The sequence below is a fragment of the Rattus norvegicus genome, chromosome 4, assembly GCF_021556685.1.
Source record: "Rattus norvegicus strain SHRSP/BbbUtx chromosome 4, alternate assembly SHRSP_T2T, whole genome shotgun sequence".
Lineage (NCBI taxonomy): Eukaryota > Metazoa > Chordata > Mammalia > Rodentia > Muridae > Rattus > Rattus norvegicus.
Window position 1 is genome coordinate 137662035 of NC_141537.1, and position 24791 is coordinate 137686825.

The window sequence follows — 24791 nt, forward strand, 5'->3', positions numbered from 1 at the left end:
ATCAAAATGTGAATGCTTCACTCCTTCTTTAAATGAGGAAAAAGAATACCCTTGGCAGGGAAGGGAGAGGCAAAGATTAAAACAGAGACTGAAGGAACACCCATTCAGAGCCTGCCCCACATGTGGCCCATACATATACAGCCACCCAATTAGACAAGATGGATGAAGCAAAGAAGTGCAGACCGACAGGAGCCGGATGTAGATCTCTCCTGAGAGACACAGCCAGAATACAGCAAATACAGAGGCGAATGCCAGCAGCAAACCACTGAACTGAGAATAGGTCCCCTATTGAAGGAATCAGAGAAAGAACTGGAAGAGCTTGAAGGGGCTCGAGACCCCAAAAGTACAACAATGCCAAGCAATCAGAGCTTCCAGGGACTAAGCCACTACCTAAAGACTATACATGGACTGACCCTGGACTCTGACCCCATAGGTAGCAATGAATATCCTAGTAAGAGCACCAGTGGAAGGGGAAGCCCTGGGTCCTGCTAAGACTGAACCCCCAGTGAACTAGTCTATGGGGGGAGGGCGGCAATGGGGGGAGGGTTGGGAGGGGAACACCCATGAGGAAGGGGAGGGGGGAGGGGGATGTTTGCCCGGAAACCGGGAAAGGGAATAACACTCGAAATGTATATAAGAAATACTCAAGTTAATAAAAAAAAAAAAAGAAACAAAAAAAAAACAAAAAAAAAAAAAGAGCCAGATGCTGTTGGATATTCATTTTTCTTTGAAACTTATGTTTACAAAGCTTCGTAGCAGCTGATGTTACAGGTCATGAGCAGAGATAATATTATTACATGTGGTCCATATCCAATGTAATTTTTTGGTTCTTAATAAGTACACTAAAATTTTAGGTGCTCCAATTTCCAAAAGAGAGTTTCAAGATCAATAGTAGTATATTTAAAATATGATTACATTATTTCCCTCTAATTTTTGTTGACTCTTCCCCCTAAATTCAACGCTACTTTAGTTATTATTGTTCTTTAACCATTAGAGTTTTACACACACACATACACACACACACACACACACACACACACACACACACACTAAACATATAAGCTGTTGTGTTTTATGAAATAGAAAAGAAGCCAGGGATGTGTTTGGTGAAGGCACAGTATGGTGAAGTGGTGGTGGTATAAGAAGGAAGGATGCCTCTGTGGTCCCATGCTGAGGCGTCCCTTCCCACTGAGGCATCATATAGAATAGAGTTTATTTAGAGCATGGGGAGGGGAGTTGAGGGGGTAGTAGAACAGAGAAAGGGAGAGGAGGAGAGGGGGGAGAGAGAGAGAGAGAGAGAGAGAGAGAGAGAGAGAGAGAGAGAGAGAAACAGAGAAACAGAGAAACAGAGAAACAGAGAAACAGAGAAACAGAGAAACAGAGAAACAGAGAAACAGAGAAACAGAGAAACAGAGAAACAGAGAAACAGAGAAACAGAGAAACAGAGAGAGGAGTGTCTGGTTATAAGCACCTGGAGAGAGAGGGGGAGGGATGGGGTGAGAAGGGAGAGAGGGGGAGGAGGGTAAGAAAGCAAGAAAAGAGAATGAAGTGAAGAGAGCGCAAGCAGCCCCTTTTATAATGAGTCAGAAACATCTGGTTGTTGACAGATAACTGTGGGGTGGAGCCTAGAAGAAATAATAACATAAGGTGTTGAATCTGTTTATTCCCTGAATGAAATGTTTCTAGGATTGATCTCTAGGATTGAAAATGGAAGCAACATAAATGTACTTCAACTGATAAATAGATGATGCCAGTGTGGTACATGTATACCATACATAGAATTCATCTGCAAATAAAAATGAAACATGAAATTTGTGGGTAAATGACATAACTAGAAAATATAATATGTATGAAGTAACCCAGACCCAGACAGACTTCGCTCATGTCTCATCTCTTGTCACTAGCTCCAAGTCTTTAAGTGTGAGTAAAAAAATCCACCAGAACAACCAGAAACCACTGAGTAAAAAGGAGATCATTATAGAAAGGAAGAAAGTAGGCTAGACTTCATTGTTAACATGTTGCACGCTTGACCATTACTCTGATAAAAAAAGAGGAGGAGGAGGAAGCGACAAAGGAAGGATTACATACTCAAAATGGCTAAATGATATTGTAAAACACACAAAATAATAGCTGAGATCTAAAAATAGTAGAAAGGTGGGAGACTGAACCAGGACAAAACATTGCCAAGAGAGAAATCAGGGCCAGTCAGGGCCTGTTGTTTGCTCTCAGTGGTTAACACCTAGATGCAGGTGATGATGTGTAAGCCAGCTCACCATAGGACTCGGGTATCATTTCCAAATTTACTATGGTCAGGGACACAGATAGGCAGTAGGAAAACATGGGCTTTCATAAAATTTATTTGAAAGTATCATTTGAAAAGATGTGGCAAATGCAAAAGGGTCTGAAAAGTCACCCAAGTAGATTTGAGCCAAATGTAAAGATGATACCGGTGAACCATTGTTCACCCTAAATTGTTCTTGAAATATAGATACTGTGTGACACATTTAATAAATGGTTCATAAACATTTTATATTCTGCTCTTTATCATACTGACATTCTCTCTTCTCTTTCAGATCATCCATTTCCTGGTGACGTTATGTTCCCCAGGGAAATCAGTTTTACAAACTTACAGCCAAATCATACTGCTGTATATCAGTGCGAAGCCTCAAATATTCATGGAACCATTTTGGCCAACGCCAATATTGATGTTGTAGGTAAGCATGCCCAAATCATGGTTTCTCTGGCTGTTTTCTGAAGGAAAAACCTCAAAATTATAGTCACAACTACCTGTTTTTTTTGGAAGGGGGGTGATCCAGTGTGGAAGTGTATATATTTGTGTTCATGTGAAGGCCAGAGGATAACTTCAAGTATTATTCTTCAGGTACTATAAGTTGTGTTTTATAAAAAGAAAAAAGGAGAGACAGGATGTATTTGATGGAGAGCAGTATGGTGGAGTGGGAGGGTTGCCTCAGCAGGCCCAGACCTGGAATATGGGGAGGGGAGTTGGGAAGGAAGACAGAAAGATAGATTGGAGAGGGGAGAGGGGAAAAAGGAGAGGCAGGTTGAGGAGAAAGAAGGGAGAGGAGAGGAAAGGGAGAGAGAGCAGAGGGCCAGGGAGGAGAGGAAAGTTAAAGGGAGGGAAGGCCAGGGGAGGGGAAGAGAGGGGAAGGGGGGAGAGGAGAGACTGATCAAGAAGAGATGAGAAAAGAGTGGGGATGGGAAGGGGAGAGAGCAAAAAGGGGTTGGGGAGAGAAGAGAAACAGAGAGAAAAGGGGCAGAGAGAGGGAGGAAGGGCCAAACAGCCCCTTTTATAGTAAGCCAGGCCTACTTGGTTGTTGCCAGGTAACTTTTGGTTGGAGCCCAGAAGGAATGCTAACACTACTTTATTTTTGAGACAGTGTTGGTCCCAGGTCTGGAACTTATCAAGTCTCCTTGGATTGTTTGCCAGTGAGTCTCAGAGATCCAGGTGTTTCTTAATCCCCCCTGGCAAGATTAGAAGCTTGATGCCATTTTCTTGTTTTTAACAGAGGTTTTGGGGAACTAGCTGATGCTTACATATCAAGTTCTTCAGTGACAGTCCAAAGTACCAACTGAATTTTGGACGCAAAAACATGGGGAAGAAAATCAAAGCATCGTTCATTTTATTTATAGACATTGGATCTCATACTGAAATTATGCTTTCAGAATGTGCTCATTTTGTTTAATATTGAAATTCAGGAAGATGTACCGCAATCTTCAGCAGCCTTCAATTCTTAGGAATATGCCGAGGACTTAGAAAATATCCTCTGTGCCTAATGCTTGCAAAAAGGTTTAAAACTTATTTTTTATTATTTTTGACTAGATGTTGTTCCACTGATACAAACTAAGAATGAAGAAAACTATGAAACTGTGGTTGGGTACAGCGCTTTCTTACACTGCGAGTACTTTGCTTCACCCAAGGCCACAGTGGTCTGGTAAGATGCTTACTGTTTTCTTAAGGGAATGGAGGCGAGGGCTTCTTGAGCCATCCTTTGGCAGCCTGACCTGCATCTGTGTTGCTCCAGAGAGTCAATGCCTCTGAGAAGTGAGGAAAGAAATTTAATTACTCATTGCTCCTGAAAACACTGGCCAGAAGTCTAAGATTTCTTTTAACATAAAGAAAATTGCAGAGCCATTTGTGTTCATAAAGAAAACAAAGAATTAAAATGATTCCCAAGATAATTTTAAGGATTGCTTTGTTTTGACTCTGATGGATCTGCCTATGGGTTGCTGTAGCCTCTGAGCTACTTATCTTAACCTACACTCAATTACAAGCATGCTTAAGACTTAAGACATTCATTTTCACCTTGAAAATGTTCTCGTTTAATCTAAACATATTACCATAAGCATCTGCTGTGTTAGTTGCTTTACTGATAAAGTTTGGTTAGTTTACTGGGAAATCAATGCTTTCTTCCTTTACAGGGCCTGGAGTAGGTGAAAAATATTGACGCCAGGCTGTAGAAATTCAGAGTTACAACTTGTCGACTAAACCATGATGTTTTCTCCATTATTATTTAATCTAAACTTTTGGTAACATTTGATTAAAATATTGTTCATCTTGATTTCTGAAGTGCTTTTAAATTTTGCATCTGAGGCAAGTCCCACACCATTCTCAGCTCGGTCCCCACTTTGTAAAAAAATTGTGCCAGCAGCCCATTTGTCCTCTGAACGCACAGGCCATCACTTACTGTGAAATGTACAGGGTTAATCAGGCTGTGACAGGAAATGCTTGGAGAATGGATGAATGTGGAGGAAAATGAGTCTGAGGTTAATAGGGTAAGTGTAATCCATGTCCACAGGAGAGGCAAGACTTTCTGCCTTATAATATTTCTCAATGACCAATGTTCCCCTAGGACAGCGGGAGGTTGGGAAGGTTCGTTATCTGTTTCAATTACTAGCTTTCCTGTTTGCTAGCCCAGAGCAATCATTAACGAAAGAGTTCGCTATAAATAAGCCAGAAAATATTTATTAAGCTCAGAGGACACATGTAAAGTGGTGCTAGGAGTTATGAGACAGACATAGGGAACAGTAAAAGGAGGGAATTGAGTTCCCTGTAGCTATAGTCGGTTGGCCAGCTCAGATATACATCCCAGACAGTTCTAAGAGAGAAATCAGTCTCTGCAGGAACACTTCAAAAGGCCTGTCCGGCACCCAAAGAACATGCAATTCTGGCTGATGACAGAGAAGAGTATCTGAGGCACACAAACATTGTGATAAATGACTCCCATCTCCATCCCCACAGGGAAGTGGCTGATGAAACACATCCCCTTGAAGGTGGTCGGTATCATACTCATGAAAACGGCACACTGGAGATCGAAAGAACTACTGAGGAAGATGCAGGCTCATACTCTTGTTGGGTAGACAACACAATGGGAAAGGCCGTCATCACGGCGAACTTGGATATTCGAAGTACTGTTATTTTTCTTTTTGCTGTCATGACTTCTCATAGGACTTCAGTTGCTTCTTATGTCCTCAGATCACATAGTGTCATTTAAGCTGGAGCACTTGTTGAAGTTTCTTTGATCATTTCTCAAAAGCCCTCCCTTACATTTCATCTCAATGATTATTGCTAGAATGGCAGGGTGTGGTGTTGATGGATTTGGACCACCTCAGCAGGTGGTTATGCATCCTTAGTGGTAGATGATCTTAAGAAATATCTGCCTTGGTATCTTTTTTATTCTGTGTTTTATTCCAGTAGAAAACTTGAGATTTTACCAAGTATTGGTTTCTATCTGAGCATTTAACAAAATCATAGAAATTCAGTCTCAGAAGGAAAGGAGCTTGACAGAGTGGGCAGGCTGCTTGGTTCTCTTTAAACCGGAAACATCCTTATCAAACAACCTTTCCTCTTCAGTGCAGCCGCTGATAGGCCTTCACTTTTACTTTACTACTCATTGGTCTCTGAGCTTGCTTCAGCCCTAAATCATTTAGCTCCCTAATTCATTCACCAAGAAACTCCACAAGTAAATATTACATGTTTATAACACCGTCCCTTCTAAGCTCTGGAAATAGTTCTGAGTAAGAAAGCAGATGTAGGGTCCCCTTTTGCACGGCTTACTCTCCAATTCCCTATGTTTGTGTGGATAGTACGACTATGCCAGGACTTCACCATTTTAGCTCATATTTGTAAATTAATAAGAATATGAAATGGACTAATTTGCTAATTTTCTTGCTAATGGTTATATTTCTGAACACTATAAAATGAGTAATTATGTTATTTTCAAATTCTGGAAACGTTTGTTAGCTCATACTTTAGTTGTTTACATTAGCAAACAATAGCAAGAAAAATTTCTAACTTATAAATTAGTGCACATACTTAAATTTTCTCAGATTTAATGTTAAAATATAGCTGTAGGACACATCACATGTGAATGACAGCTGTGGTAAGTTGTGTTCCATACCTCTAACAACAGTGTAAGCTGTGCTCTGTAGTTCTAACTAATATCTTTCTTTTTTTTTCTTTTACGGAAAAACATACAGATGCTACGAAGCTCAGAGTTTTTCCTAAGAATCCTCGAATCCCTAAATCACATGTGCTTGAACTATACTGTGAAAGCCAGTGTGACTCACATTTGAAACACAGTTTGAAGTTGTCCTGGAGTAAAGATGGAGAAGCTTTTGAGATGAATGGCACAGAAGATGGCAGGTAAGCACACTGCTATGAAAAGACAGTGTGCATGTGTGTGTGTGTGTGTGTGTGTGCGCGTGCGTGTATGTGTGTGTGTGTGTGTGTTTAACAGCACACATTCGAAAAATAGTCCTAACATTATTCATACTGCATTAGAGTAAAAAATTCATTTACATGTTTCATTTTCCATGTCGGGGTTAAGGTCTTAAAATACTAGTTCTGGGTTTTTTTGTGGGTTTATTTTTGTTTTGTTTTGTTTTGTTTTATGTTTTTCTTCTTGGTTTGCTCCTTAACTTTTATAAAGCATGGTTTCTCTCCTCAGTGCAGGAAACAGAAGCCAGATGTGAGATGTAGGTTAACTGCATAGGTTTTGGAGTTTCCTGAGCCATTGGGACCACTGGAAGAGCAAGCTGTCAAGGGTGTTACTAACTGTTGTTTGGGGGTCTTACTCGTGGACATTAGTCTGTGATCCAAGTATCCGAAAATACTGTGTACCCCTCAGAAAACCTGCTCTTATGATGCTATAGGAGAGACCAATTTTTGGGACCCTATTGTCTATCAGAACCACACTTCTTCCTAAAAGTCAATGGCCACTCTGTTGTTCTACCTCTCATTCTCACACAAATCCTTCTCACCCATAAACCCCTAGTTATAACTGGCAGTCATTGTGTTGTAAAGTATTGCCAACATTAGGCGGCCTTGTCTATAGGTAGAACTTGCTGAATCCTATGCAGATACTAAATTCTGTGTAGTAAATTATGTTCTATAATGTTACATGCTTTTATTTATGGTATAAGTTGAATTTCCATTACTTTTAATACTAAATCCAGTGTGAATGTTCATAAAATAGTCATTATACAGTATGACTTAGATAATAATGACAAGAAAAAGTGTACAGTTCTGTACAGATGCAGGTTTAAAAAATTCTGTTCAACCATAATCGAATAATTGAATGTATGAATGTAAAATTCATGAATACAAAGTCTGAGGATACATTTCTGAGTATTCTGAACAGGAGTAATACATGAAATAGAAGAAAGTTTGAATGAGGGTTGAGAATCACTGGAGGTTAAATGCATCAAAGCGAGAAAAGGTCAATAGAATCCAATAGAATCAAAAGAGTCAGAAATCCTGTTTCTTCTTTTAAATCACATGAAGGCCAGTTCTGCTTCTTCTTGTATTGTCTTTGAGGCAGAGATAAGAAATTATCATTTTGAAATCAAATCTCATCTGAAGTTACACAGTAACTCTGAAGGTCTAGAAATAGGACAAGCCCTCCTTAGATGAGAGGACAGCAGAGTCTTGGTTAAAAGGATGAACTCCAACTTAGTGCTACTCAAATCCCAAGACTGGTACTTAATGGACTGGTACCCTTGACTGTCTGCTTGATGCCTTTCAACCATCACTGGTTATAATGTGACTTGATGAGAAGGAGTCAAAGTTGGAGGCTAAGATTATTGTGAATTAAGATCTGATGGCCTTAAAAAATATAGGAAACAAATCAATGTTCACCATTATTTTCGGACCATTCATTCATCGTTTCTTGGGTCGATTCCTTTCATGACTGTTACTATGTTGGTCATGTACGTGCACATATGCCATCTCTCAATGTAAAGGCATTAGTCTCAGCTGTGGCCCCTAAGTTACTATAGTGTAAAACTTTCCTGTCAACAGCTAGCAGTACTGGCTGGCAACCTTACATTATATAAATTAATGTAGAATGAGGAGGAATTACCTCTCCTTCTTGTCAAAGGGCAGTCACATATGATTGAGCCTTGTCTTCTATTCATCAAATTTTTTTCAGTTTTTAATTTAGCATTAAATTTTTCATTTAAGTAGGACGGTTACCCTTTCCACAAAGAAAGCATTATGCATAGTATTTTTCAACTGAATAGCTATTACTGTGAATGTATTTTAAATTTAATGGAACTTAATGTAAAAATCGTGGATTCATGTTGATAATATCCATATAAGTTTAAAGATAAAACTGATAAAGGATTTGTTTGGTGTAGCAAACTATTGCAAACTGGCAGAATATATAGAACCCGGTTATAAAGTTAATTGAAGTAATCTGAAGAATGAAGGGCAGGACTGCCACCTAGTGTTCAAATACATTAAATGCTTAATTATTATGTATCTTGGAAGCTAACTCTTAGATGAAAGGGAAATATCAAAAAGGATATTGTCGGATTCCATTATAAAATGCTGGTTCTGTGGAAATGTGTAGGGTTCTAGAATCTTCTTGTCTCATAAGCACTCTCCTTGATTCTGTGTAAGGTTCCCTGATTACATCGTAAGAATTCTGTAAGCGCATCCTAACTCCATTATCGGCGTGTGCTTCTCAGCTATGGCAGCGAGCCCAGAGTTCCTGCGCAGCCCACGGGTCACAGATGGTTGGATTTTGTAATTTTGGAAATTGTGATCCTATTTAATACTGTGTAGTCATGTGTGAACACTGTAAGACTTTATTCTCGGTCTTCATCAGTATCCTTCTCCAGTAACATCTGCAGGGTACGAAATGGTCTCATCGCTCTCTTGAATCCTTTTCTGTGAAGGAGATCGCATCGTGTGTTGTTAATGGACTGCATTTCTGTCGTTGCAGCTGTTTTTACCCTTATCATGTACTTTGTGTTTGCCTCCCCCTCTCCTCCCTAACAGGATCGTGATTGACGGGGCTAATCTGACCATATCTAACATCTCAGGAGAAGATCAGGGTATTTACTCCTGTTCTGCTCAAACTGCTCTTGATAGTACTTCGGAAAAAACTCAAGTAACCGTCCTTGGTAAGTGAAAACAAGTGAAGGAGATCTCTGCCCATGCTTCCGGGTAGGCTTAATGCCCCCTGTTTCTAGGTATTAAAGTCAACGATTCATGAAGCCTCTGCTCATACAGAGAATTTTCATTTTTTTATTGCCGTCGTTGTTTAAAGTACAACATCACTTTCAAATTATTTCTACTCTTCTCATATAAAAGAAATTAATTAATTCATAGTATCTTTTCCCATCATGGGAAGTTTGCCGATAGCAGCAGGAGAAAATGGATGCTGACAGTGGAAAGACAACTAAAGGTCTCAATCCACCTGTTCCTACTGTTCAGAGAATAAAGGTGGGCTCTGTGGAAGACTGGGGAATGGGGATGTTCAGTGGTGGGTTCTTGATGCTTATGTTCAATACCAGAAACTCGTCTGAGCTCCTAAGGCCCCGTGAAGTTGAGTGCGGACATCGGATGTTCTTTATAGGAATATATTTGAAGTTTATAAAGCTCTAATTAGAAAATAGTGTCCACACTTTACCAGGGCCATCAGTGCAGTTAGCCCTGAAATCACTTGCATATATAGCACTCAAACCATCTGCTGTCTGTTTTCCAATGGTCGTTCTCCAATGAATCACCACCAGCTCTTAGACCTGCAAGCCTGCCCTGAGAGGAAAGCGCCAGCAAGCCATTTAAGTTGTAGCTTTCACTCTACAGACGTAGCATCCTGATAACTGTGGAGTGTGTTCATGGCCATTCTTGCACAGTACGTAGGCTTGCTGAATCACACTGCCCAAGTCATAGTTCCTCCAGAAAGCCTTTACCTACACAATTCCTTCTGAAGGGGTTCTCGTACCACTAGTATTCCAAGTCAACTTCAAAAACCAGGTTCTGGACACTCTTCTCACATGTATTTGAGGAGTTCCTCTTCATACCCATTGACATTTCCTAACGTAATGAGCTAAATATTACCTGAGGTGTCACCACTACAGATATCTTAACAGTTTCCATCTATGGAGAGTGAGGAAGCTGGTGCTGGAGTCCTTATGAAACCAAAGCTACTAAGTTGAGTCCAACAAAGTGCAGCTTTCATAGTAGAAGGTATATATTTGGCTCAGTGGCTAAGACGTTTAGTTCTAGGTAAGCGAGCCTCTTTAGGATTCCGAAAGTGGAAACATTTAATCCTCTAGTAACTACTCCAGCAGCATTTGCCAGATACAGAAGCAGAACACGTGGTAAGAGAGCAGGCACCATGGATGTAAAGCATCCAGACACATGAGGTTCACCTCTCAGTCAGTGTTTTGAGTGAAGGCACCAATATAAGATTGGCTTTCTGCTGGTTGGTACCCACCTCTGTGTTTCCTTGCAAATTTTAAAATTCACCCTTATGGATTGTCCTTCATTTTCTAGTACCATCAAATTTCGATCACTTAAAAAGTGGCTATGATGCCATTTTACATACATATTAACCTGCAAAAATTTTAATAATATTTAAAAATTGTAGGTCATTGGTTTTAAATTATACATTTTTAATGTTAATATCTAATTAAGACATCAATGATTGGCCATAAAAATGATTTTGGACAAAGACATAGTTTCTAAAATATTTCATCCTAGATAAGTGTTTAAAGAACCTAGACACAAATTTGGAAGTTATTTAGAGAAGACTTAGCATAAAAATACTTTGAGAATCAGTTCATAAAAGTCTCTCTCTTTTCTTCTGGATCTTTGAGTGATGTTCCAAGGAATCAAATTTCCATCTCAAATGAAGCATAGTGACTGGGATGGCATGGACAACCTCAGGACATGCTAGAGACTTAGTAAAACCCCAAGGGAATGTCAACTTTCTGAGCTTGCAAATGGAGAGCCGTACTAAACGAACGCCTTCTGTGAACTGGGGAGATTGGAATAGGCTTGTGCACACCTGGAAAGCCATCTGATCAGCCCTGTTGAAAAACTTTATTTATGTCCCTGATCTTTGAGTACATACATGTGCCAAAAGTAGGAATGTAGGATTCTAAACTTTAAGTTTTTGTCTATATAAACCTACAAGAATTTGGGAAACGGTAAAGCCCACCATGGATAACAACTAATAATATATGGTCTCCTTTAAGCTATAATAAATATCCTTGAATACTTAAGAATATTAGTGCAAATTTAGAAGGTAATGTTTATTTGAAATAAGATCATTTTGCCATGGATACACACACACACACACACACACACACATATCTCCAAGTCAACTTCAAAAATAGGCTCTGAACACACACACACACACACACACATATACATATATGTATGTATATACATATATATTTACATATCTTTAAACTCTATTTCCATATCTATATCTGTAGACTGGAGAATTGCAGAACAGCCACATAAATCTCAATGTCCCTGTCTTGTTTACATATAACATAATATAAATTTTTATTGATTTCATAGGATAATAATTGGCATGATTGAAGCAGCTACACTTTTAACTTTCTCATTTAGTCATAAAACACTTAGGTGCAAGGCACGAAGGACAATACAAAGGTTAATAAGACATCCCTTCTCTTAAAAATCCTTTAGTCCTAAAGAAAAGAATAACCTAGCAGATAGATAGGGATGATCTGGGGGAAATTAGAGATTCACTTGAGACCCATCATATATCCTAAATTTGATCGTGCATAATTGTCACATTGCCAATAATTTCGCAAGTGCACATTCTGGGCATCCCCACTTTAGTAAACCATAAATAAAGAGAACAGGTGGCATTTATTTTTAAATGTTGTTCTTTAGACGATCCTAATGCCCTGTCAGCCAAACATGGGCTTTTGAGAGCTGCTGTGGTCAATAGGTTATAGGTATGGAGAAGACTGCATTTCAAAAGGAAGCTCAACCAAAGATGATACATGGACAGGTCCGAGGCCCCTGACACATATGTAGCAGAGGGTTGCAATGTCCGACCTTAGTAGGAAAGGATGTGCCTAATCCTGGAGAGATTGATGCACCAGGGTCAGTGGATACCGCTGGTAGGGGGACACCCTCTCAAAGGTGTAGGGGAGGGGGAGAAACTCTTTGAGGAAGGGCCAGGAAGTGGGGCAACATTTGGGATAGAAATAAATGAATAAACAAACAAACAAACAAACTAGAAGCTCTAGGGTTGCTGAAATGTGTGTGTCTCAGAGTGATCTCCGAAAGGAAGGGAACCTGCAAATGTCTCTGAACTTGGAAATCAGCAATCTCCAGTTTCTTTACTGCTTTTTTGTTTTCACCCCAAGTATTAAGATCATGTTCATTATAAAGAAACCCAGTGGCAGCAGGTCATGCACAGTTGGGCTTAGACAAATTCTCAGGTAGTTTCTTGATAGATTTTTTTACTGTTATTTTCATGAGTAACTGACAAAAAGTCAAATATCTCAAAGGCTCAGCTTCTCTTTGAACCACTACCCAAGAGAGGCAAATGCTCTCACCAAATAATAACAGGGATAAAAGTTCTCTGTGAACTTTAAAGAAGCATGAACGTATAAAAGGACATGATTACCATCATCCCGGTGCATACTCAGACCCAAGGGTTTATAGGCACACTGGAAGCTCTGAGTATTAAGTCATCTCAGGAAGCTGAACTTGACTGTTGACAAGTGAGCTGTAAACCCCTGGAAAAACATGGTGGCTGTCACATGGAACTGTCTCTGCTCCGACATCCTCATTGCTCCTGTAAGCTTTTGTTGTCATGCTATCTTTTATCACTGATTAGGTGTTCCAGATCCTCCCAGAAACCTTCTCCTGTCAGAAAGACAAAACAGGAGTGTCCGGCTGTCCTGGGAAGCAGGAGATGACCACAACAGCAAAATCAGCGGTAGGAGGCTTTGAGTTGAACTTTATCTTTCCCTAGGAAAGTCAAATTAAAACATGGTGATTTTGATTACATAATAAATGGTAGATTACGTAATAAATGAGATTTATATAGTATCATTATTTTATGTATGTGTGTTTATCTGCTTGTATATCTGTACAATCCTTAAGTGCAGTATCTGTAGAGGTAAGAAGAGGACATTGTATGTCCTGAGACTAGAGTTACAGGTGGTTGTGGGTTGCTGTGTGTGTGATGGAAATTGAACCTGGCTCTTCCAGAAGAACAGCAAGTGCTGTTAACTATTGAGCGAGCCCCAAATTAAATACTTCTGAAAATACTCTTATAAACTGCATTTAATTGGTTACATAGTTCTAACTCTTTGTACTAATATGTACTGTACCTTGTTCATACTTCCCCTCATGCTCCCCTACCCTCCCTCCTACTACCCTTTTCCTACTAGTATATCTGTCCAGTCCAGCTTGAGAGCTTTAACTCAACTTTCATGTCTTATGTATGTGCATGATTACATGTCTGTTTAAAATCTAAAAATCACCACTGAAAATAACTTTGTCTTCCTGAGATTGGCTTAATTAACTTAAGAGGCTTTTCTCCAGTTTAACTCATTTTCCTGGAAATGTCATTACTCTTTTCTTCAACGTTGTTGTATGTTTTGGGGTATGCAAGGTCCTATGTATACAGATGTGAGTGTGTGTATGTGAACATAAACATGTGTATGTCTGTATCTCTCTCTCTGTCTCTCTCTCTGTCTGTCTCTCTCTCTGTCTCTCTGTCTCTGTCTCTTTCTCTCTCTGTGTGTGTGTGTGTGTGTATGTGTGTGTGTGTGTGTGTGTGTGTGCATGTCTGTGCGTGTCTGTGTGTGGATGTACATGCAGGTATATTTATGTCAGCAATTATTCTTGGGTATCATTTCTTAAGCACTGGCTATCTTCTGTTTAATTGTTTATTTTTGAGACAGGATATCTCATAGCCTGTGAATTGTCAAGTAGACTAGGCTAGCTGTCTAGGAACCTTAGAAATTCTCTTATTTTCACCTTTCTTGTGCTAGGATACAAATGAGTACTACCAACTTTTTCATATAGGTTCTGGAAAATGAACCCAAGATTCAAGCTTTCAAGAAAAACACTTTACTCTTCTGTCAGCTCCATTTTTCTTCCTTTTTACAAAAGTTTTTAATATTGTAATTAAGTCTTAATAAACCTTCAACAGACTCAATATGTCTAATAGCTTGTTCATGGTCTTGCCTCAGAGTACATTGTAGAATTTGAAGGGAACAGAGAGGAACCTGGAAAGTGGGAGGAACTAACTAGAGTCCGAGGAGAAGAAACAGATGTTGTGCTACCTTTGGCTCCGTATGTGAGATATCAGTTTAGGGTCACAGCTGTAAACGAAGTCGGAAAAAGTCACTCCAGCCAACCATCAGACCATCATGAAACTCCACCAGCAGGTATGGAAGGCCTACCATCAGGTTGCTAACATAATATTTCATGTTGGCCAAATCATTGTTTTTGAATGCATTAAAAAAAAGATCAAGCATGTAATGTAAGATTTTAGATTACTGAATATAATTTGAAAAGCTTTGCAAGTTAGCAGTGTACAACATTAGAAGTGTATTCATTTTAGAGTTGTAAATTTATTTGATAGTGAGGAGATTGGAATCGGTACATGGTATGTGAGAAAATACTACACTTAAGAAATTTTCAACAGCTAAATATCAATATCATGTTGGAAGCAGTTTTATCATGGAAATTCTAAATGGAAGCTCAGTAGGTAGAGAAAACCATGGACTCAATTCCCAAAGAAACACCATTGGCTAATACAAAAATCATCTAAAAATGTAAAACTATGTACTAGTGTTACTTCCTTAGGAATTTAAAATGTATGTATTTCCATATATATCTAAATTATCAGATCAACTTTATGAATTGCCAACAGAGAGAGTGTAGCGACAATATATATGATGGAATTAACATTGGGAAGTATTGTGGTCATGAAATGGTATTTGCTTTTTCCTGAGTAAAATAAGCATGCTAGGTATAATCAACATTTTTTGACTAAGGAAGAAGCAAGATGAAGTACAACTTGAATCTGGGGCTTGTATGTTTTTACCTTATACTGGATTCAGTGTTAAAATCCTTGTTAGGATGTTTCCAATAAAATGCATCTACATGAATGCATTTTATACACATATTACATGTTACTTCAATTTAATATCTATAAAAGTGGTTTGTTGATATCGATAACATAAATTTCCAATTCATGCTTCTATGGGCATGTATTCACAGCATATATTTTCTCACTAATTGTGACAGTAAAGTACAGTTTGGAAATTTAAAAAAATATGTTTCTTTATATAAGCTTCAAATTTTAACTCGCAGACTTAAATTTAAATATCTGTAGCAAATCATATACTTTCCACTATACAGTCAGTATAGAACTCTAAGAACCCTACCTTTCTCCTCCTAATTAAATTTATTCTGCAAAGCTATCTTAAATCTTAGAAACTATTGAATTTAATAAGTATTGTAAAATATTTATTTATTTGGCTTTTGAGGTGTTGGGTGTTATGATATTTAACCAACTGGTTACTATGAAGTAAAAACAAATAATTTAATGCTTGTCACTTCTCAGCTCCAGACAAGAATCCACATAACATCAGAGTTCAAGCATCTCAACCCAAGGAAATGATTATAAAATGGGAGGTGTGTATTAATTTGTTAATCTGTTTCTCTCTGCTGTTTATTTATTCATTTTAAGTTGGCTTGCTAACTCTAAAGGCACAACAGCATTTTTTAAGAATAACTAAATAAGGTCAGGGAATCAAGCTAAGTTCTTGGGTTATTGTCAGTGTTTTAGGACCACAGTGATTGGATTTGCTGTAAATAGTATTAGAAATCTAGCTCACTGGTAGAGTGCCTGCCTCAAATGAACAAGAGCTTGTTCTGAACCCCAAGAACAAAACAACAAACAAAAGGAATGTGTTTGAAATGGGGTCTAACTCTGTAAATTGATTGTGACACATTGATCTAGATAGAATCTGTTATGAGAAATTGTAAATTTTCTAGTATTTCTCCTGAACTATTTTAGATATCATCACAATTAAAATGTAGTAAAAAAAACTTACATCATATGGTCACCATGTATAGAAGATGATGATAGGAGACATAGTCTTATAGACATTCACTTCTGATTCTTATGACAACTTCAGCTTCAGACTTAGACACTGAGACTCTTTCCTTCTTCACACTATAGAATGTATCACTAGCAAATGTCACTAAATCAAGCCACTCTTTGCATCTGGAGAAACAGTTTATATCTGCTGGGATAACTTCCATTATCCGATCATTTTATTATGTAATTATCAAGTTTTGTCTGGAACCAAGACTTACGTTTGAAATGTATCCACAGGGTTTGAAATGTACCCCACTGTTACCTGCTCTCTCTATTTTGGGTAGCTGTAAATATTTTAAATTTTCTCCTTCTGTTGAAAGGAAAGAGAAATATCTTTGAGAGACACACCTGTAGACGGGTATGTGGATAGATGTAATGATGCAGCTAGGATTATTCTTCCTTAGTAAATTGATGATAGCAGGTTCCTCAGTGAGAACCATGACCTCTCTGGCCCCAAATGATTGATTAGGTTTTTGGTATCAGTTATGATTTCTTCTCTGCTAAATAGACTCTAGGTCCCATCTGTAGACAGATAACTACAGGCAACTCAGGAATGCTGAAAGTGAAAGAAAAGAGGTTTCCCCATGATGAAAAGCCCTAAGTGTTGTATTTACATATTTAGGTATGTGTGTGTGTATGTGTGTTTGTGTGTGTTTGTGTGTTTGTGTGTGTGTGTGTGTGTGTGTGTGTGTGTGTGTGTGTGTAACAATAGCAAGTAAAGAAAAAAAGCTTCAATGTTGAGAGGAAGCAAGGCAGGATTCCATGAGAGAGATGAGAGAGAAGAAAAGGGAAGTGATATCAGTCTGTTTTACTTAAAATTTTATAATAATAAAAATAAATAACAATTTAGATCTTGTAAAATGCTTTTTAAAAATACTTCTTCGTTGATAGTTTCTGCCCCTTGTTCCCAAGCATATTTAAATGAGTTTAAAAATTGATTTCAATAACATAACGAACTTCGAAGAAAATACATGACTAACACCTAAAGAACAAACAAATGAATAAATTCACCCAGACATCTAGGTAAAGTAGGGAATTAAAAAGTGCTTTAATTACCATTCTAAATGGGCATAGCTGAGGTATTCAATTCGCAAGTGCTAGAGGTTTAACAATATCTACTGCAAGTTTCAAAAGAAAAGAGTCAGTCCATATTTAAAATGAAACTAAGGAGAATTAAGTGGAAAATTAAGGAAACAGCAAAGTAACCATATTTAGAAAATGTACTATGATTTTTAGAAATTGGTAAAAGGTTGAATTTTAATTATTCTCACCACTCAAAAATACATATGTATGACACAGTGCAAACTTACATGATTTTTATATGTTTTATATTCTACGATGTAAACATATTCAAAACAACACAGGACTACAATGAGTACTATAACTTCTATCATTAAAATTAGTAAGTTTAAATAGTTTTTTAAAAGATAACTATGGCAAAGTGTCTGTTTCTTTGATGCCTACACTGATATGTATAAACTTGCTTCACATGTGGCTCCCTCTGTTACATGCATAGATATTTTTGCAGAATATTATATATAAGAAGTGTTGGTAACACCAGCGTAAGTTTCTCAGGTCTGTCAAGGAACATCTGTAGATTCCTAGATCCCTAACTCAATAAGGTCTTTCTGGAAGCCTTTTTCTTGTGGACAGTGCTATAAGAGAAAGGGAAAGGCCATGGCCTCTTCACCTGGTTCATATTTGCTCTTTTGAGACTGTGGTTTTGTTATGTTATTTATGAGAATTATTGAAGTCTTGATGACTAGCAACATACAAAATTCCTAGAGGAGCCCAGGAAACAAAACATTGACAAAATAGCTAAGTGATTTTTTTTTAACACTGGCACAGTGTATATTAAATGTGTAAGAGAACATTACGTTTACTTTTTTCCTTGGAGCAATATATGAGCAAATTGAATAATATTATTTTTACATATTTATTGTTATTAATTGAATAATATTATTTTTACATATTTATTGTTATTAAGGATTGAAAAAGTATAATTCTTTTTGTGGTTTGTAGCTAACTCCTTGTATTAATGACTGGAGAGTTGACTTGTTAGATAAGGGTACACAATGTTTTATAGAATATTAAGGTATTCCCAGCAACTGTGATGCATGCTTCATTATCTTCTGCAACCTCAGCTCCAGGAGACCCAATGATTTCTTTGAAGTCCATGGGCACCTGTATTCATACATACTTACACACAAACATACCACATGCATGTAATTAAAGATAAAAATGAATATTTAAATAATGCTCATATCTTGATAGACTTGAAAATGTTTAGGACTCTAGTTATTATAAGGATATAGACCAATACCTATGTGATACTGAAATATTTTGACTAATTCTTTGTAGCACATGCAAATATAAAAAGTAGCTCTGGCAATTATGAGTCATTTTTGTCTTGGTGAACAATTTTAGTTAATGTAAGTAGTTACTTTGGAATAAATATAAATCTAAAATGATTTGTTGATGAAGCATGCTGCTTTCAATGAGATCCAAGCAATGCTTCTAATAAGTATTTTAGCCAGTTTTACCAAATGAAGAAGCATAGTAAATGCTACAAGAGCATTTTATATGATATTTAATCACCCACGTACACAAACAAAATTACTCTCCATATAAATCTACTTCTAAGCCTAGGATCAAAAATGTATTATAAGTGATTTTTTACATAACTGAATCATTTAAATGAAGTACTCATATGTGAAATTAAATTGGTACTTTAAACCACATTATTTTTCTTTCAAGTTTCCCTTAATTAAAAACTAAAATGGAAATAACTAATTTCTAATTTAAAAAACCAGAAACTCTTCCACAAATCTTTCCTAGGCAACAAAATTAAGTAAGTAAAAAGCTATTTTGTGTCAAGGAGCTGTGAAAGTATTCATTTAGAAAGAGAGGATTTACTACACTGGGTCTTCTCTATTAAAAATGTATTTTTCAGAATTAAATATAGCCACATCTCTCTCTTTTCATGGAAGATTGGACAGAATCTTATGGTGTAAAGTATTCTGCCTGAGGAGCCATGAACAAAGACTTTATGGCCACAGAGTTTTTGTTTCTTTTGTAGTAAATTGTAGAATATGGCAGCAGCTTAAGAAAACCCAAAAGACTATTTGCAATGTATTAGCTATTTATTTTGCATATGACCATTTATATTTTCCTATATGTGTATAATTCTAAAATGTTGGCATTCCATGTCTTGGGATAGTGGAAGATTTCTATATAAAATTAAACTAATAAAATGACAAATCTGCTTCTGACTCAAAGGGACCCAGGTAAGATCTCTAATTTTTCCCAATTACTCTTACACTCTTTGAAATAGCCACTCCTATCTTTAGGTCGATATATCAACCAGTACATCAACTGAACTTTGATTTCTGTCTTAGCCTTTGAAATCTATGGAGCAGAACGGACCAGGACTGGAGTACAGAGTGAGCTGGAAGCCCCAGGGAGCCCCTGAAGAGTGGGAAGAAGAAACAGTTACAAACCACACATTACGTGTGATGACACCTACTGTCTATGCTCCTTATGATGTCCAAGTTCAAGCCATTAATCAACTAGGCTCTGGGCCTGAGCCCCAGCCAGTGACACTCTATTCAGGGGAAGACTGTAAGTGATTCATCCTTAAATCCTTAACACACCCAGAACATTTTCGAGTTAGTAATTTGTCTCAACATTTTTGAGTACATACTATTACCTGTGAGACAAAAAATAAATACATGCATTCCTGGCAGTTAGGGTTGATCTTTGTCATAATAGAATGTTAAAGAAGTACTTTGGACAGGGACATAGCTTGCTGATAGTGTGTTGGCCCAACAAGTGCAAATCTCTGTGTAGAGGCAGTAGCATGACAAGATGATGGATGTGATGGCGAATGCCTATAAATCCACTACTTAGAAGATAGAGGCTGGAGAATCAGAAGGTTAAGGTCATCCTTGTTTCCATCCTTTGGGCTACATGAAAAAAATAGGTCTCAAAAAATAGTTGTAAAAACAAAGGAAAAAAAAAGACCATAACAACAAACTAAGTGCTTTTAAAGTTTCTCCTTTATCAAAGAACCTGTTAAAGTTCTTTGTATTTGGAAAATCAAAGACCTGGAACCATCATCACAAGACTCAGGGAAGGAACATAATCACCCTGGAGTTTTCCAGGTTTTGTTAGATTTTCGTTTCTTGTCGAGGACTTCTTAGCAACAGGCTGCTACAGTTCCCAGGTCATCATTTGCATGCCTGGAGACTTCCTAATACAGAGAAGATGCACACTCAGATTCGAACATGAAATTCTAACCATATGCACAATTTTGAAGGAGCTGACAGGTTATATTATTAAGAACTAAAAGCATAATTGCTACAAGTATACTTCCAAGAAATAAAGGACTGCACTGGGCACTTTGCACATCAGGACACATTCTTATTTTCTTTTTGCATCTAGATTCATGTACTGTTCATGTACTGTGAATAAAGATAAAAAAAAGTCAAGAATGACAGATAATCTCTCATTCTACCACTCTGCAAATTATTGTACTCAAATAAAAGAACACAAAGAGCATCATTTATGAGCAATTTGTCTAGATGTCTCCCTTTTAGCAATCGCAGTGCTGTAGAACCAAGTGGCAATACTGATCGCATCAGGATATGCATTGATCCTGGTAAAGTTCCTCAAAGTAGCCATAAAAGAGTAGAGGCCATGAAGTAGTGATGCCTACTGGCTTGCCCTCTTAGCTTGCTCAGCCTGCATTTTTTGTACAACCTAGGACCACCAACGCAGGGGAGGTAAAACCCACAGTGGGTGAGGCCCTCTAAGCTCAGTCAATGAATCAAGAAATTGCCCCCACAGACTTGCCAAAAGACAATGCAATGAAAGCATTTTTCTCAGTCAGAAGTTCCCTTTACCCTGGTGACCCTGAACCATGTTGACTAAACAAATACATACTTAACTCAAAATCTGACCAGAACAATTGTTGTTAATATTAACCTAATTCTGAAAGTATTCTGTATGTTACTGAGGCTAATTTCTTTTATTATTTAAAGACCATTCTGGTGGACATGGCTTTATATTTTGATTTGCTTTTGTCCTTATTCCTGCCACCATATCTCAATAGGATACAGTAACTCCTGTGAGCCAAGAAAGTTCCCCAGAACAAGAAGCTGCTGATATTATTTGAAACCAACAGCACAAACATGATTTTCCAAGGACAAATGTTCCAAAAATCACTTTGGGAAAGATATTATGCCGGGCTTGCATGCAGGTCATTGAATGATAATCAATCTTAAATGCTTTACAGATCCTAGTACGGCTCCTGTGATCCATCGTGTGGATGTTATGAACAGTACATTAGTTAAAGTTACCTGGTCATCAATTCCTAAGGAAACAGTACACGGACTACTAAGAGGATACCAGGTTGGTACCAGGTCCATTTTTATAATTTTTTTGTTTTAATTCCTAATTGATACTATTGAATTTTTTACTTGCCTGAAATTTTAAACTGATTTCAAGAGGTCAAATGAGTATCTAGTTGTTGTGTTGAAGGGTTTGCATTTTATTGCAGATAAATTGGTGGAAAACAAAAAGCCTGTTGGATGGAAGGACACATCCCAAAGAAGTGAACATTCTAAGGTTTTCAGGACAGCGAAATTCTGGAATGGTTCCTTCCCTAGAGCCCTTTAGTGAATTTCACTTAACAGTCTTAGCCTATAATTCCAAAGGAGCTGGTCCAGAGAGTGAGCCGTATATATTTCAGACACCAGAAGGAGGTAAGAGAATAAATATGGAAGCTGCCATTTCTGCAAATTACTTAATAACTATGTTAAGGAGTCCCTTATAATGTATGATAGTTAATGTACAGCTCATAGGAGCTCACATCTGAGTTTCTTAAGTTTAAAATCTCATGGGGGATTTTATTTCTTTTTTTAGGATTTATTAGCTCATAAGTGTCTATATATGGTCTTGTGTTTTCTAGTACCTGAACAACCAAGTTTTCTCAAGGTCATCAAAGTTGATAAAGACACAGCCACCTTATCCTGGGGCCTTCCTAAGAAACTAAATGGAAATTTAACTGGTTATCTCTTACAATACCAGATAAGTAAGTACAGATTTGAACGGGAATTAACCTACCAACGACTCAATTTTTATTTGAAGAATTAACTTGTTCCCTAATGAGCACTATTCCCTATAGGCACAAGGATCAGTAAAGTGCTTTACAGATAAACTGAAGTTTCTGTGCATGTCAATAATAAATTCCTACTTTATTGGAAGTTGGTTATGTACACCCATCTTCTTATTACATGTATTTGTTTTCAAACAAGAATGATACATGTGACTTAGGCCAATGGGGACTACATGTTTCTCATGATATTAAGTATTCACAGTTTATATTTACAAAGCGTCTATGGACTCCTGTATTTTTTGTTGCTGTTGTTTCTGTTATTATTTTTCTTTAATCTTTTTTTTCACAGTCCAGGTGCCATCTCTTTCCCTGTCCACCCTTTGACTGCTCCTCATCCCATTCCCCCTCCCCCTTCTCCATCTCCAAGAGGACATGTCCACCCCAGCCTCCTCCCCCAGACCTCCCCACTCCCTGAGACCAGAAGTCTCGAGGGATAAGTGTTTCTTCTCTTGCTGAGGCCAGACCAGCCAGTCCACTGCTCTATATGTCAGTGACCACATAACAGCTGGTGCATGCTGCCTGGTTGGTGGCTCAGTGTCCTAAGGATCTTGAGTCCAGGCTAGTTAAGACTGCCCATCCTCCCATAACTTTACTCTCCTCCTCAGCTTCTTCCAGCGCTTTTCCAATTCAACCACAGGGGTCCTCAGCTTCTGTCCATTGGTTGTGTGTATCTGCATCTGTCTCTTTTCAGCTGCTTGTTGGGCCTCTTGGGGAGCAGCCATGCCAAGCTCCTGTCTGTAAGCACACCACACCATTAGTAACAGTGTCAGGCCTCAGAGCCTCCTCCCATCCCCTTCCCCCTTTCCCCTAAGCTGGATCCCAATTTGGGCTGGTTGCTGAATCTCCCGTCCTTCAGTCTTCTCTCCATCTCGATGTCTGCAGTTCTTTCAGACAGGAACAATTCTGGGTCTGACTATAGGATGGTAACCCCATTCCTCTATTTAATGCCCTGTTCTTCCACTTGAGACAGACTCTACAAGTCACCTCTCCCCACTGTTGGGCATTTTATCTAAGGTCCCTCCCTTTGAGTCCTGAGAGTCTCTCACCTCCCAGGTGTCTGCTACATTCTAGAGAGTCCCCCACCTCCTACCTCCTAGGTTGCCTGTTTCCATTCTTTCTTCTGGCCCTCACTCCTGCCACCCCCACCCCAATACCTGATTATGTTCCCCTTTCCCTCTACCTGTCCTCTCTCCCTTCCTCTGCAACCCCCCACCACCTGTGATTGCTTTCTTATCCCTCCCAAGTGGGATAGAGGCAATCTCACTTGGGCCCTTCTGCTTGTTAACTTTCTTGAGTTTTGTGGATTGTATCCTAGGTATTCTCTACCTTTTTTGGCTAATATCCACTTATCAGTGAGTACATGCCATGCATGTCCTTTTGAGTCTGTTACCTCACTCAGGATGATATTTTCTAATTCCATCTATTTGCCTGCAAAACTGCTGACATCCTTGTTCTTAACAGCCGAGTAGTATTCCATTGTGTAAGTGAACCCCATTTTCTGTATCCATTCTTCTATGGTGGGACTACTATTTTGTAAATAAAACAGTGGATACTGGGGAAAGTGTATTTAGCATCCATCTGTAAGCAGTGTTGAGAATTATGGAGCATGCCAGAGGGCAGAGTTAGTAAATAATGTAGGGAGATTCAATGTACATGTAGCTCTATAGTAAGACTGACTTTTCCATGGTGGGCAAATGATTCCAATCTCAAGCAGAAGTACATTTATCTGTGAAGAACCCTTATTGGTAGCTTGCTAGTCAGACAGATCATGTTGATAGACTCAGGTACCTCTCCTATGCATACTTCTCTACCGTTAGATGGAAAATGTCTGAACAAATGTAGAGCACTTTTAGTCATCACATCTGTTAATAGTCTTCCAGTATAAGCATCATTTCAAAATGAAAAGTAAAGCTCCAGTCGCAGCTCAACAATAAGACCTTATGGTTATGAATTGGTAAGTAGCCTACACACTGGGACTACAACCATTCAGTCCTGCAGTCTCTCCTGCTCACAAAAGCCAACCTCAGCATGGCCCTGGTATTCTGAGGCCTCTTGAGCTGCCATGTCTGGCTCACATATGAGCTTTAGGTTCCTCTGATCCCTGCTGTGCACAGCGTTACCTGTTTAAGGAAATACAAATAAACTCCAAGAGAAGTAGTGTCTCAATGTTTTTTGCTGGGTGTTTG

The 24791-nt window shown here is 38.3% G+C and overlaps 1 protein-coding gene across 8 annotated transcripts in view; it reads left to right on the forward strand.

The window, feature by feature from the left end:
* The window catches only part of Chl1 (cell adhesion molecule L1-like), a 216366-nt gene that overhangs the window by 174287 nt on the left and 17288 nt on the right, over positions 1 to 24791 (forward strand). For all 8 annotated transcript variants that reach the window (NM_001427108.1, XM_087659529.1, XM_087659528.1 and 5 more), the window contains 12 exon segments: positions 2574 to 2714; positions 3842 to 3953; positions 5261 to 5427; positions 6499 to 6664; positions 9305 to 9429; positions 13140 to 13241; positions 14506 to 14703; positions 15888 to 15958; positions 19826 to 20048; positions 21724 to 21839; positions 21988 to 22192; positions 22399 to 22521. In NM_001427108.1, coding sequence (NP_001414037.1) covers positions 2574 to 2714; positions 3842 to 3953; positions 5261 to 5427; positions 6499 to 6664; positions 9305 to 9429; positions 13140 to 13241; positions 14506 to 14703; positions 15888 to 15958; positions 19826 to 20048; positions 21724 to 21839; positions 21988 to 22192; positions 22399 to 22521 — 1749 coding nt within the window.